This window comes from Parus major, chromosome 9 (assembly GCF_001522545.3).
Source record: "Parus major isolate Abel chromosome 9, Parus_major1.1, whole genome shotgun sequence".
Taxonomy (NCBI): Eukaryota; Metazoa; Chordata; class Aves; order Passeriformes; family Paridae; genus Parus; species Parus major.
Window position 1 is genome coordinate 23481099 of NC_031778.1, and position 12404 is coordinate 23493502.

A 12404-nucleotide genomic window follows, 5' to 3' on the forward strand; every position below is an offset into this window, starting at 1 on the left:
GTAGAATACAAATATCCTAATAGCTAACACCCACGATATGAATATTATCTCGGTTTTTATGAATGATACCGGCTGTATCCGTACCCACACCGAGGGAGGGTGGGATGGACACCCGAGTTCCGAGGGGGTGAGGACGAGGGGGGCGAGCAGGAGCTCCGGGGGTGTCCGGGGGTGTCCGGGGGTGTCCCGGGGTGTCCGGGGGTGTCCCGGAATGTCCGGGGGTGTCCAGGGGGTGTCCCGGGGTGTCCGGGGGTGTCCAGGGGGTGTCCTGGAGGTGTCCGGGGGGTGTTCAGGGGGTGTCCGGGGAATGTCCGGGGTGTCCCGGGGTGTCCCGGGGTGTCTGGGGATGACCAGGGGTGTCCGGGGGTATCCTGGAGGTGTCCAGGGGGTGTCCGGGGGTGTCCAGGGGTATCCTGGAGGTGTCCAGGGGGTGTCCGGGGGTGTCCGGGGAGTGTGCGGAGGGAGTCCAAGAGTGTTTGGGGATGTCCAAGGGTGTCTGGGAGTGTCTGGGGGCATCCAGGCGTGTCCGGGAGTGTTTGGGGGTGTCCAGGGGTGTCCAGGGGTGTCCGGGGGCGTGTCCGGGGCGTGTCTCCCTGGCCCCGCCCCCCACGCGCGAAGGCCGCCGCTGTTCCGCGCGTTTGTCGCCGAGCGGAGCCGCCGCGATGTCCGGCCCGGCCCAGGAGCCCGACAGGTGAACGGGGATGGGGTCCCCGCGGTCCCCTTGTCCCCCCGCAGCCTCCCCGCCCCCTCCCCGGGGCTGCGCGGTGTCCCCCGCCACCCTCCCCGCTGTTATCGCCTCCCGCTGTTGTCGCCTCCCGCTGTCCCCCCGCACCCCCCGAGCCCTCCCGCTGTCCCCGAGCCCGTCCCGCTGTCCCCGAGCCCGTCCCGCTGTCCCCGAGCCCGTCCCGCTGTCCCCCGGCCCGTCCCGCTGTCCCCCTGCGCCCCCAGCCCCGCCCCTCGCATCCTCCCATCCCCCACCCCACCTGCATCCCCGGCATCCTCCCGCTCCTCCATCCCCTCCCTGATCCCCCTTCCTGGGCACCGAGCCCGGAGCCTCCTTCCCGTCCCCAAGCCCCCCCATCCCGCTCAGTTCGGGTGCCCGAGCTCGGCCGTGCACCTGCAGCGAGGGCTCCGAGCGCCGCCGCGCATCCCCCGCTCCTGCAGACAAAGCATCGCTGCCTCTCCGCGCCACCCTCCGGGCTCCCTCCGCCTTCCCCGGGCTCCCTCCGGGCTCCCTCCGCCTTCCCCGGGCTCTCTTCGGGCTCCCTCCGCCTTCCCCGGGCTCTCCTCCGCCTCCCCGATCCCCCGCTGCTGCCCTAACCCCGAACAAGTCTCGTGTTTGTTTATCTCTCCCTGCTTTAACCGAGCTCGGGGAGCCCCTTTCCCCAAGCCCGGCTCCTCCCCGCCGCAATTAATGGTTACAGTTATTAACTGCACAATGCTCGGCTGTTTGGCCGGGTTTTTGTTTAGTTTTTTTTTTCTCCTCCTCCCCACCCCCCGTTTCTGCGGTCTTTGCCAGCGCGGGAGGAGGGAAATGCAGCTGGAGGGGTTCGAGGGAAGCAATCCCAGTTCAGCCAAGGCAGCACGTGGTGAAAACTTGCACAAACATCTCTTGGCTGGTGTGCTGGCCCTGGAGAGCATCCAGCTTTCATGCAAATCTTCCAGATAAACAATTATTTATTTATATTTATTTATTTTAGAGGATAGAGGTTGGAAGAGCAAACTGTTGTGTAATTTCTTGTGGGGGGAGAAGCTTTCCCCACTTCTTCCTGCTCTTGACCCTGGAATTTTTGCAGCCCCTCTGCTGTGCTTTGCCAGGATGCCCCAGCTGGCATCGCCTCCCTGAGTTCCTCAGGAATCCTCACTGCTTTTCCTGCCTCTGCCATTCCCATCTATTTATTTGTATTTCAGTTTTGTGGCTGAGTGCCCCAGCTCTGGCCCCACTCATCCCAGGAGCAGCCAGGACAGCCAAAATCAGCCCCTCACCCCGGCTTCAGCAGCCCCAGCATCTCTGGGATTGCACTGACCTTCACCACCTCCAAAACCAAAAAGGGCTGGATTCTTTTTCCCTGGCTGCCCTTCCAGCAGGAGAGCTGGATGTCACCTGCTGGTTTATGGTGGCTGCACCCAGCGCCTCTCCCATCCTCAGGGCAGCTTTGCTCTGCTGGATCTGCCTGACAGATGTCGTGGAGCTCCTGGAAAAGGCTTCCCAGCAGGATTTTTATCTGGGAATTATAAACACAGCAGGTTTCCCCTTTCCAGGAGTGGATGGAGGCTGGAGGTTGGTGTGGGTTTGCCACAAATGTGTCTGCTGGAGCTCAGAGTTTATCTGAGTTTCCTGCCTGCCTGGAGATTGGTTGGATTGCTCCCAAATCCAACGGCACTTGGCACAGGATCCTGGTGCTTGGCAGAAGGGGCTGGAACCAGGAGCCTGTTCCAGTGGGAATTGTGTCCAGCAGAGCCAGGTGTCCCCAAAAGGACCAGGACAGAGCCAGGACAGGGGTGATGCTGCAGGAGATGAACATTTCATCCCAACCCCCATCCCAAGTCAGCTCCCAGATCCCCAAGGCTGGGAGCGATGCCAGCGGGTGGGAGCTGGGAATGCTGCCCCTGTGGAAGTGTGGGAAAGGACTGGCAGAGTTTTCATGTGTGTCTGCTTTTGTCTTCCAGCGGGGCTGAGTCCCTCTCCTCGGATGAAAAAGGTACAGGGATCTGGGAAAATTCCTATCTTTGGGAATGGGAATGGGAATTTTATACCTGGCTTTAAAAACCAGTGGAAAAGGTGCAGGGATTTGGGGAAATGCCCATCCTTGGGAACAGGAATGGGCATTTTATACCTGGCTTTAAAAAACAGTGGAAAAGGTGCAGGGATTTGGGGAAATTCCCATCCTTGGCAATGGAAATGGGAATTCTAGAACCGGCATTAAAAACCTCAGTGTAAACCCTTTGTTTGTGGATTATTTTGGGGTTTATGCTGATTTTTAAAATCCCTGTTCTGTTGTTATTTACTCCCTTTCTCTGAGTACAAAATTGGCAAAGGGAGAGTCAAATCCTTCCCAAACTTTGATTCCCTGCTTTTCTCTTGCAGAGGTGGCACCCAACGGCGTGGAGGGATCGGGATCAGCCGAGGAGCACCCACAGGGTGAGCACACCATGGCTGAGGGATTTCCTCACTCCTGGGATGGTGTGGCTGCTCCTGCATCCCAAATTTTCCCCAGAGCACATCCCTGGCTTTCCAGTGCTGGTTTCTCTTCAAATGACATTTGGAAGAATAATGAAATTGAATTTGGTGCATCCACACCTGGTGGGACACACAGCTCCCACCAAGGCTGCTCCCACCTGCCATGGAGAACCAGAATTTAACGGGCATGTGCCGTGGGAGAAGCTCCAAAATGATCCCAGCTTGTAGAAAACATGAGAATTAAATATTAAACATGAGAATTAAATATTAAACATGAGAATTAAATATTCTGAACACCCTTTGGAAGGGCCTGGGTGACCCCAGAATCTCCCCTGGTGCTGGGATTTGATGCTCTGGTGTTTTTCTCTGCCTCAGTATTTCATTTTTTTCTGTTCTATCACCTAACCTGCTGCCTGGCCTGATGGATCCAAACCTCTGGATGGATCCCTGGACTCACATTCCACCTGTGCCTGTTTTTAAGGAGAAGCCAGTTCCGAAAGCAGCTCCAGCAGCAGCTCAGAAGAGGAGTCAGGTGAGCAGAACATTGTGATTTATTTACCTGTAATCCCTTTTTTAGAGCTGATGTTCAGTTTAAACCAGCTGCTGGGTATAATCTCACAGTTATTAGGGAATTCTAACCCTGATTGCTTTCCCAATAAAATTTTGGGGGGCCAGTGACTTCCTATCAATGCTCAAAGGGCTGCACCTCAGAAGAAGAGTCAGGTGAGCAGAACATTGTGATTTATTTATCTGTTTGCTTTTTAAAAACTGATGTTCAGCTCAAACCAGCTGCTGCTCCTGGGAAAAGCCTCACAGTTATTAGGGAATTCTAACTCTGATTGCTTTCCCAATAAATGTTTTGGGAGCCAGTGATTTCCTGTCAGGGATCAAAGGGCAGCAGTTCATGCTGCCTTCACCTCACACACTCAACACCCAGACACAATACCCACGGGTTTTTTTACACCACAGAATTGTCCAGACACCAAGAGGCCATAAATTTCCTCAAAAGTTGGCAGCAGAGCTGGCCAAACAGGATGGACAGGAAAAGAATTAAAGGAAGTGTTTGCTGTTGGTGGGTTTGCGCTTCCATGGCTCTGCTGGCAGCTGTTCATTCTGGTTTTATGTAACACTGATAATTAAACAATTGCAATGTTATTTTTCTGTGCAGATGCAGAGGAGTGGGATGGAGGAAGGCTGGGTGAGTGTGGCTTTATGTCCCTGTTATCCCTTGCTCAGCAGGAGGAAGCCAGCTGGGATAAGCCATTCCTGAGGGCTGGTGTGGGGTGCCAGGAAGGATTCCCAGCTGACCCAGCCATCAGCTCCATCTCTTTTGGGAAAAGGAGCTGCTGGGGAGCATCCCTAGGGAATGAGGGGTAGAGGCCACGAGCTTGCAGGTGCAGGGAGTGTTCCTGGTGCTGCTGCACTCCTGCTGCAGCTCGGGGACTGGGATAGTGCTGGCTGGTGTTTGCCAGGCTGTCTGCTGCAGCTGCTGCTCCAGAGGGGACATTGGAGTTCCAGCATCCCCCAGGAAGGGGTTGGAGTTCCAGGATAGCTCTGGGACAGCCTCCAGGATCCCTTTTTCCTGGGAGGGAGGTGGGATGGGAAGCAGCTGATCCTGGCAGCTCTGCCACTCCCCTGCTCCCAAATCCCCCCCTCGGGACACAGCCTTGGCTTGAAGTGTCAGCTCTGCTGGAATTCTGTCCTGTTGGATTCAGCCAGGAGAATCCAGGCACTTTTAAACCATTTTTGGGACAAACACACTGCAGACCATGTGGTGGCTGCTCCTTGGGAAAGCTGTTCCCAGTTTCCATGCCCAGGGCTGAACTTTGTCCTTGGCACAGTTTCTCCTTTACCCAGGAGAAATTTTTTTTTAACCCCAGTGAAAATTCCCAGGAGTTTGGGCAGTTCTGGAGCTTTTGGCAAATTTGTATCCTGATGTTCAGCTTCAGCCCCAGGCCGTGCAAAGCCTGCAAGAACTGTCAGGAATTCTCCTTAGGATTTGATGAATTTAAGGAAATGAAATTGTGGAGTTGTCCTGGGTCAATGTGGGAGCAGAAACCCTCTGGACATTGAGATATTTACTCCAAACTCCTTTTTCCTAGATGAAGGGCGGGAGGAGAAGGAATCCCCACCTTACTGCAATGACTCAGGTAGGAACAGATCTCCTGAAGGCATTTCTTTTGTTCCTGCCTCTTTAATTACTTGACTTTTCCTGAGCTCATCTTCTTCTTTTCCCACTAGGAGAGAGCTGCTTGCCACACTGTGAGCACTGCAGGAATGAAAATGTAGGTTTGTGAGGGGAAAAAAAACACCACCCACTTATTTTGCATGAGATCATTTGCAAACTGCAATTCTACTGTCTCCTCACCTTTTTAAAGATAATTTTTCTGTTTTAAAAATCTATTTCCAGGACCAGAAGGAGCAGGTGACCCCCAGGAGACTTGCTGGAGGACAATTTATGTATGAATTTTTTTAATGTAACGGCTTTGAGTTTACATTGTGCTCATCAAGGTGATTCAGTCTTTGCTTGAAGTGGGCAAACAGCTCATTTGCTGCACAAATGCATTTGGATTTATAATGGAAGGCGCACCCAAATCCTTAAAAATCACAGTTTGGAGCCTGTGCTGCCTCCAGATCCAACATTTGGGAGGGTTTTTCAGGATGCTGCAAGGCCCATTTTTATGTGCTTATTTCAGCCTGGATGCACATGAGGCATCTTGTCCTGCTTCATCCTCCCCGCGAGCGCCGCGTTTTCCCTCGGATGCGGCGCCGTTCTCCCTCCCTGTGCCCTCGCTGACCTTCCCCACGGGAAATGTTGGTTCTGACACCGAGGGTGGGAACTTTGATATCAAACCTCCATTTCCAGCTGGTTTTGCCCGGGCTGGGTGGGCCCTCAGTGGTTTTGAGCAGCCGGGTGGCGGCTCCAGGAGTGCGCCGTGGAGATAAAGCGGGAGGGATCCGCTGCGTTCTCCCGGCCATTCCCGGGGGTTTGGGCCGTCTCTTGCAGGGTGCAGCTGGATGCTGAGGGCTCCTACCAGTGCAGCATCACTGGGCTCGTGTTTGAGGTGACGGGTGCTGCCAGGATCACGTATTCCCTGTTGTCCTGGAGCAAATTCGCCCGGCTGGTGGAGAAGCCCTGGATCGTGGGCGGGCCCCTGTTCGACGTGCGCTGCTCGGCGCCCGCCGCGCTGGGCTCCATCCAGTTCCCGCACTGCCTGTGCCTGGGGGGTGAGTCCTGCGGGGCTGGGGCTTGGCAGGGAGCCCCGGGGACCCTGTGGGAGCGCTGAGCCCAGGGCTGTCCCCGCAGGTGACGGCGCTGCCGTGGCCTTCAAGGTGCTGCACGTCAAGGGCGGCGGCGCGGCCATCGAGCCCTCGGCCGAGTTCTCGGCGTCGCACGTCAAGTGGGTGGTGAGCTCCTTGTCCCCCGTGGGACCCCTGATCCACAGCCAGGAGCCCCTGCACTACCACGGCGTTGTCATCCTCTACAAAGCCGTGGACGAGCACCCCTCCCTGTCCTTCTGGGTCTACCTGGCCACCAACAACCACTCGGTCATCAAGGTACGGAGCCGGCCACGGGGAGGGTGGGCTGAGGGATCCTGGCGTGGTTTGGGTGGGAAGGGAGCTCAAATTTCATCCCATCCCACCCCCTGCCATGGCAGGAACTCCTTCCATTGTCCCAGGCTGCTCCAAGGCCTGTCCAGCTTTGGGCACTGCCAGGGATCCAGGGGCAGCCCCAGCTTCTCTTGGAATTCTATTCCAGGGCCTCTCCACCCTCCCAGGGAAAAATCCTGTCCCAAAATCCCATCTAAACCTACAGTCTTTTGAATCTGAAGCCATTCCTCCTTGTTTCTGTCACTCCATCCCTTGTGAATTGTCTCTCTCTAAGCTTTTCCTTTCTCATTCTTTATCCAAGTCACTTCTACCACGTAAAGAGAGGAAGCAGCCTCAAGTTGTGCCAGAGGAACTTTAGAATGGATACTGGGGAAAATTCCTTTGGAAAAAGGGTGGTCAAGCGTTGGAACAGGCTGCCCAGGGCACTGGTGGAGTGTCCAGTGAAAATTTGGGGATTTGGGAAAGCAGCTGACAATGAATTCATCCACACACCACCAACTTCACTGCTGCCAAGGGGGTCAGAAATAACTCCTGAGGAGAGCAGAGCCTGTCTGACAGAGGCCATGGAACTAACCCTGGATAAAATTCCAGCCTTGGAAAGCTCCTTGCACTGCCCTGCAGTGGGCTAAAATTAGGAAATTTGGTTTGTGGCATCATTCAGGAGCTCTGGCAGGAGCAGGACTTTAATTTACCCCATTACAGTGAGGACAGGGGCAAAAACCTTCCTTTTATTTGGGTTTAAAATTCTTATTCCATTTCACCCCTGTGGCAGAACAGCTGGGGGGGTTCAGTGATGCTGAACACAGGTGTTTAAATGTTAATTCCTTTACTGAATTCAGGAACATTGAAATATGAAGCTTGAAATGGTGTTTTTCAATTTTAGGATATCGAAAATACTGTAAAACACTCGAAAAGGAAATTTATTCGAATTGAAAAGCCGGCTGTATGCCAAAAATTACTGCAGGAAGGAAAGAAATACAGATTGATCTGTGAGCCAGAAGCTGAAATAACTCCTGTGGTGAGTCCCTGACACAGCCCTCACCTGCTGCACTGCAGCTTCCCTGGAAATATGGCACAAAAAGGAACCATTTGCTTCTTAGAGCCCTGAAATTTTGGGATGAAATCCTGATGCTGAAGTCAACAGCAAAACTCTGGGGAAATTGAGTTTGGTTTGGATCTCTCCCATCAGCCAATTGTCTTCTCTTTTGTTTATTTTAGGTAAATATTTATATTTATTTTATATTTCTGTTGTGTAGGAGATGAAATTTGTGGATGGATCACTCATGAAACTGAAGAGTTACTTTGAGGTGTATTTGGAGAAGCCTGATGACTTCACCTTGTCCCTGGTGGAGGAGGACTCGGATGAGACCATCTGGAAAGCCAGACTCCGAGAGAGTGAGTCCTTGGGAGTCAGGGGATGCTCTGGGATGGGGGGACCTTAAAGATCATCCAGTTCCACCCCCAGGGACACCTCCCACTGTCCCAGGTGCTCCAAACCCTGCCCTTGCTGGACGCTTCCAGGGATCCTCTGGGAATTCCATCCCAGCCCCTTCCCACCCTCCCAGCCAGGAATTCCTTCCCAAGATCCCATCCAGCTCTGCCCTCTGGAAGTTTGAAGCCATTCCCTGTGTCCTGTCCCTGCATCCCTTGGGAATTGTCTCTCTCCATGTTTCCTGCAGCTCCTCCAGGCCCTGCAAGGCCACCCTGAGCTCATCCCAAAGCTTCTCCTGGCCAGGTGAACAATCCCAGCTGTGCCAGCCTTTCCTCCCAGCAGAGCTGCTCCATCCCTGGGATCATGGAATGGTTTCATTTGGAGCTTAAAGACAATTTAGTTCAACCCTCTTGCATATTATTCCATGTTATAACATATTATTCCATATATGAACCATGGAATTGTATAATATAATATCAAATTGCATATTACTGCATTGTAACTTGCAATCTCCCGTGCCTGTTTGGGCCTGCTGCAGCACATTGGGTAAAAGGGGAAAAAAATCTCATTCCATCAAACCTGAGGGGCTGGAATCCACCCAACAGCTCTGGGAATTCTTGGAGCTGGACTCTGGCAATTCCACATTTCCCTCCTCTGACCTCTCCCAGGGGATTGGATCCATTATGACCAGAACAAGAACGAGCAGAAGAGGAGCACAGCCAGTGAGTGACCCTGCAGATCCCCTGGGGCTCCTCGTGCCCCCTCTGCTCTGGGGAGAGGGGACAGCAGTGACAGCACCTCTGATCCCTCCCCAGGTGTGAGGAAGAGGAAGCCAACCCTCAACATCCTGGAGGAAGAGGGGCTGCACAGCAAAAAGCAGAAAAGCGGCAGCGCTGCAGGTGGGGCCTGCCTGGGGAAGATCCTGCTTGGGGCTGGTTTTGTGTCCTGAGAGTGAAACCAAGCTCCCTTTTCCCAAGATTTTTTCCCTGTGGAATGCTCCAGGCTTGGGGAAGAGCAGCTGGGAAAGGTGTCTGGTGGAAAAGGAGCTGGGAGTGATGGCTGGACATGAGGCAGGGGTGGCCAAGGAGGTCCCCAGGTCCGGGGCAGGGATTGTCCCCTGTGCTGGCCTTGCTGGGGCTCCTCCAGCCCTGGGGCAGTTCTGGGCTCCTCATGAGGATGTGGAGGGGCTGGAGCGTGGCCAGGGAAGGGAATGGGGCTGGGAAAGGGGCTGGAGCAGCTGAGGGAGCTGGGAAAGGGGCTCAGCCTGGAGAAAAGGGGGATCAGGGGGAATTTCTGGCTCTGCACAAGTCCCTGACAGGAGGGGACAGCCAGGGGGAATTTGGGATCTTATCCCAGGGAACAGGGACAGGAGGAGAGGGAACGGCCTCAGGCTGGGCCTGGGGAGGCTCAGGATGGATTTGGGGGGAAAATCCAATGCTTTTCAGATGGAATGGGAGCAAAAAGCTTAACAGACAAACAGCTGCTGGAGATCGCCAAGCTCCTGGACCGGCGCTGGAGGGAAATGGCCATCGAGTGTCTCCAGATGGAGATGAAGGACATCGAGGACATCCGGGCCATGGAGGAGGAGGTGATCATGCAGAAATTCCAGGTGCTGAGGAAGTGGAGAGACAGGGAACAGGGCAATGGCACTGCAGAGGCTTTGCAGAGGAGCCTCGGGGAAACAGCCACCTACGAGATCCTGCAGGCGCTGCAAGGTATCGGCTCCTGCTGCTGAGCCCATCCTGCTCCCGCTGGATTGGGGCAGTTCCAGCAGGGAATTCCCCAAATCCCCGGTCTGGTTTATGGTGGAGGTCACAAATTGGCTCCTTTCCACCTTCAGCACTGACTTTCTAGTTTGTGGTGTTTTTATCCTCCCCTCTGACTGACACAAAATGAGGAATATTTCTGCCCTGGGTGTCCAAACCAGTTCTTTGGATTCCTCAGAGGAGCTTTTGGGTCTTTATTTCAGGAATGGTTAATTAATGGTTAATTAGCACCTTCCTGGCTTGGTGGTTCCATCCCCATGTGGGGATGCATTTCCTGAGGGAGCTGCTCCTCCTTTCTGTGGAGTTCTTGTGATTTCTGCAAATCCAATTTATTCAAGGAGCTGGAAATTATCCCTGCCCGTGGTAGGGGTTGGAATTAAATGACCTTGAGGGTCCTTTCCAACCCAGACCATTCCTTAATTTTATGAACTCAGACAGGGGGAATTGTCCTCAAAAATCAAATGGATTTTTTTTTCCCCTTTGTTTGCAACAGCAAAACTTTGTTCTTTCTTAATTCCTTAATTTAGGAGAAAAGGAAATGGCCTCAGGTTGTGCCAGGGGAGGTTTGGATTGGATATGGGGGAAATTCCTTCCTGGAAAGGCCTGGCACAGTCAGCACCCTGAGGGATTCATCAGATGTGGGGAGGTGGCACCTGGGGACGAGGGGACAGCGCTTGGGGAATGGTCTGAGAGGCCTTTTCCAACCTAATTCCATGGTTAATTCTCCCTGGAAACAACCTGGATGGAAAAGGTGGAGAGCTGTCCCTCCCAGCCTGTGCCACAGCCCCGTGCTGCCTCAGGGAGCAGGGGGTTTAATACATTGATTTTCCAACTTAAATACTTTTAAATTCAAATTCTCTCGGTTTGAGTCTCGCAGGAACTTGCAGAGATTCCATAATCCAGGTGTGGTTTTCCCTTCCCTCAGGTTTCTTGGCTCAGAGCTGAGCCAGCTGGAAGGAGGAGGAAGAGGAGGAGGAGGAAGAGGAGGTGGGAGCTTCCCAACCCAACCATTCCCCTCCCCTGGGATCCTGCTGGGATTCAGGAATGCTCGTGGCATCACCACTCCAGAGGGAAATTCGGGCAGGATCCTCCAGAGAAACAGGAATGGAATTCTCTGTGGACAGAAGCCACTTCCAAGACTCAGGAGAGGTGGATCCTGGAATTCCTGGGCTTCACCCACAGGAAAAACCTCTCTGGAAAATCACAAACACTGGAAGGAACCACTTTGATTTTTCTCATCACCTGGAAAATAATTTTATTTCCATCAGGGAAAAACAGGGAGAAAAATTCCCCTGGAAACTTTTATCCCCTTCCAAAAAAAAGAAAAAAAAAACCACTGAACTGCCAGAATCTTGAGATGGATTTCTCATGGATCAGGGAAGAATAATCCTAAATTTGCACCAAATTCCTTTGCATAATCACTGTATATATGGAATTATTGTATAGCTCCTGTACATGCAGTCCTTGTTAAGCTGTGGTTCTGCTTCCAGGAATTCCCAAAGTTGGGAACACTGCTATGAACTCCAGGCAGCTCGGAATTTCCCCATGGAATTGCTTTTTCTGTATAGTTTGTCTCCCATTTTTTACCTTGTATAATTCTTTTTCCTACGAGAAACTTTTTATACTTTTTTTTATTTTTGTTTTTTACTTGATTTATTTGAACTTGGATAGAATTTAGGTGCTTAAAATTTCAGGAGGAGCCGAAATCCCTGTGCTGCAGCATTGGAAAGAAAAATTGGGAAAACTGGAATTTGCAGAAGAGAGGAGTGACCAGATCCAGGATTGTCTTGTTTTTAAGGCCGTGGGATATTTGGGATCATTTTCCTCTGTGTATGTTTGGGAAAAAAAACCATAACTTTAAAAAATAAGGATTAAACAGGAAAAAAAATCCATTATTTCCATCTGCATTTTGATTTTTGTTTTAGTTGGATGAAGTGTTGGGAAGTTGTTGGATTTCCTGGGAAGAGGAGGAGGGTGGAATTTGTTCCTCAGCCTCTGGAAAAGCTGGAGGTGCCACCAAAAGGGGTTTTTTTTGGGGATGGAAATCCCAAAATATCCCATCCCATTCCAACCCCTGCCAGGGGCAGGGACATTTTCCCTATCCCAGGTTTTTCCAAGAGGGAAACTTGGATTTCAAACCCCACCAATTACAGGGAATTGCGTTCCCATGCCAGCAATATCCAAAATATTTCCAAAGATTCATGTTGGATCCCAAGGGACAAAAAAACCCCACAATTTTGGAGGCAACTTTGATTTTATTAGGCAGGAAAGAGAATAAATAGGGAATATAATAAATACATCATTGACAAGAATGGAATATCATAAATAAATCAGGGAATAGAATGGAATATCATCATAAATAAATCAGGGAATAGAATGGAATATCATCATAAATAAATCAGGGAATAGAATG

The 12404-nt window shown here is 52.2% G+C and overlaps 1 protein-coding gene across 1 annotated transcript; it reads left to right on the forward strand.

Annotated features, from left to right (window-relative positions):
• The first annotated feature begins 599 nt into the window (after positions 1-599).
• CARD8 (caspase recruitment domain family member 8) lies at positions 600-11883 on the forward strand. The gene is made up of 16 exons (XM_015638311.3): positions 600-691; positions 2671-2702; positions 3089-3142; positions 3663-3713; positions 4350-4379; positions 5284-5331; positions 5423-5466; positions 5592-5641; positions 6189-6409; positions 6489-6739; positions 7677-7811; positions 8050-8188; positions 8894-8947; positions 9041-9124; positions 9671-9940; positions 10917-11883. The coding sequence occupies exons 1-16, from the start codon at positions 663-665 to the stop codon at positions 10934-10936; spliced, it is 1512 nt and encodes a 503-aa protein (XP_015493797.2). The 5' UTR covers positions 600-662; the 3' UTR covers positions 10937-11883.
• Positions 11884-12404: the final 521 nt, after the last annotated feature.

Bases quoted from the DNA above. Each gene is read 5' to 3' on its own strand.
- CARD8 (XM_015638311.3), top strand. From the start codon at position 663: ATGTCCGGCCCGGCCCAGGAGCCCGACAG. The intron at 6,410-6,488 runs GTGAGTCCTGCG...CTGTCCCCGCAG, and splicing joins GCACTGCCTGTGCCTGGGGG to GTGACGGCGCTGCCGTGGCC. The intron at 7,812-8,049 runs GTGAGTCCCTGA...TCTGTTGTGTAG, and splicing joins AAGCTGAAATAACTCCTGTG to GAGATGAAATTTGTGGATGG.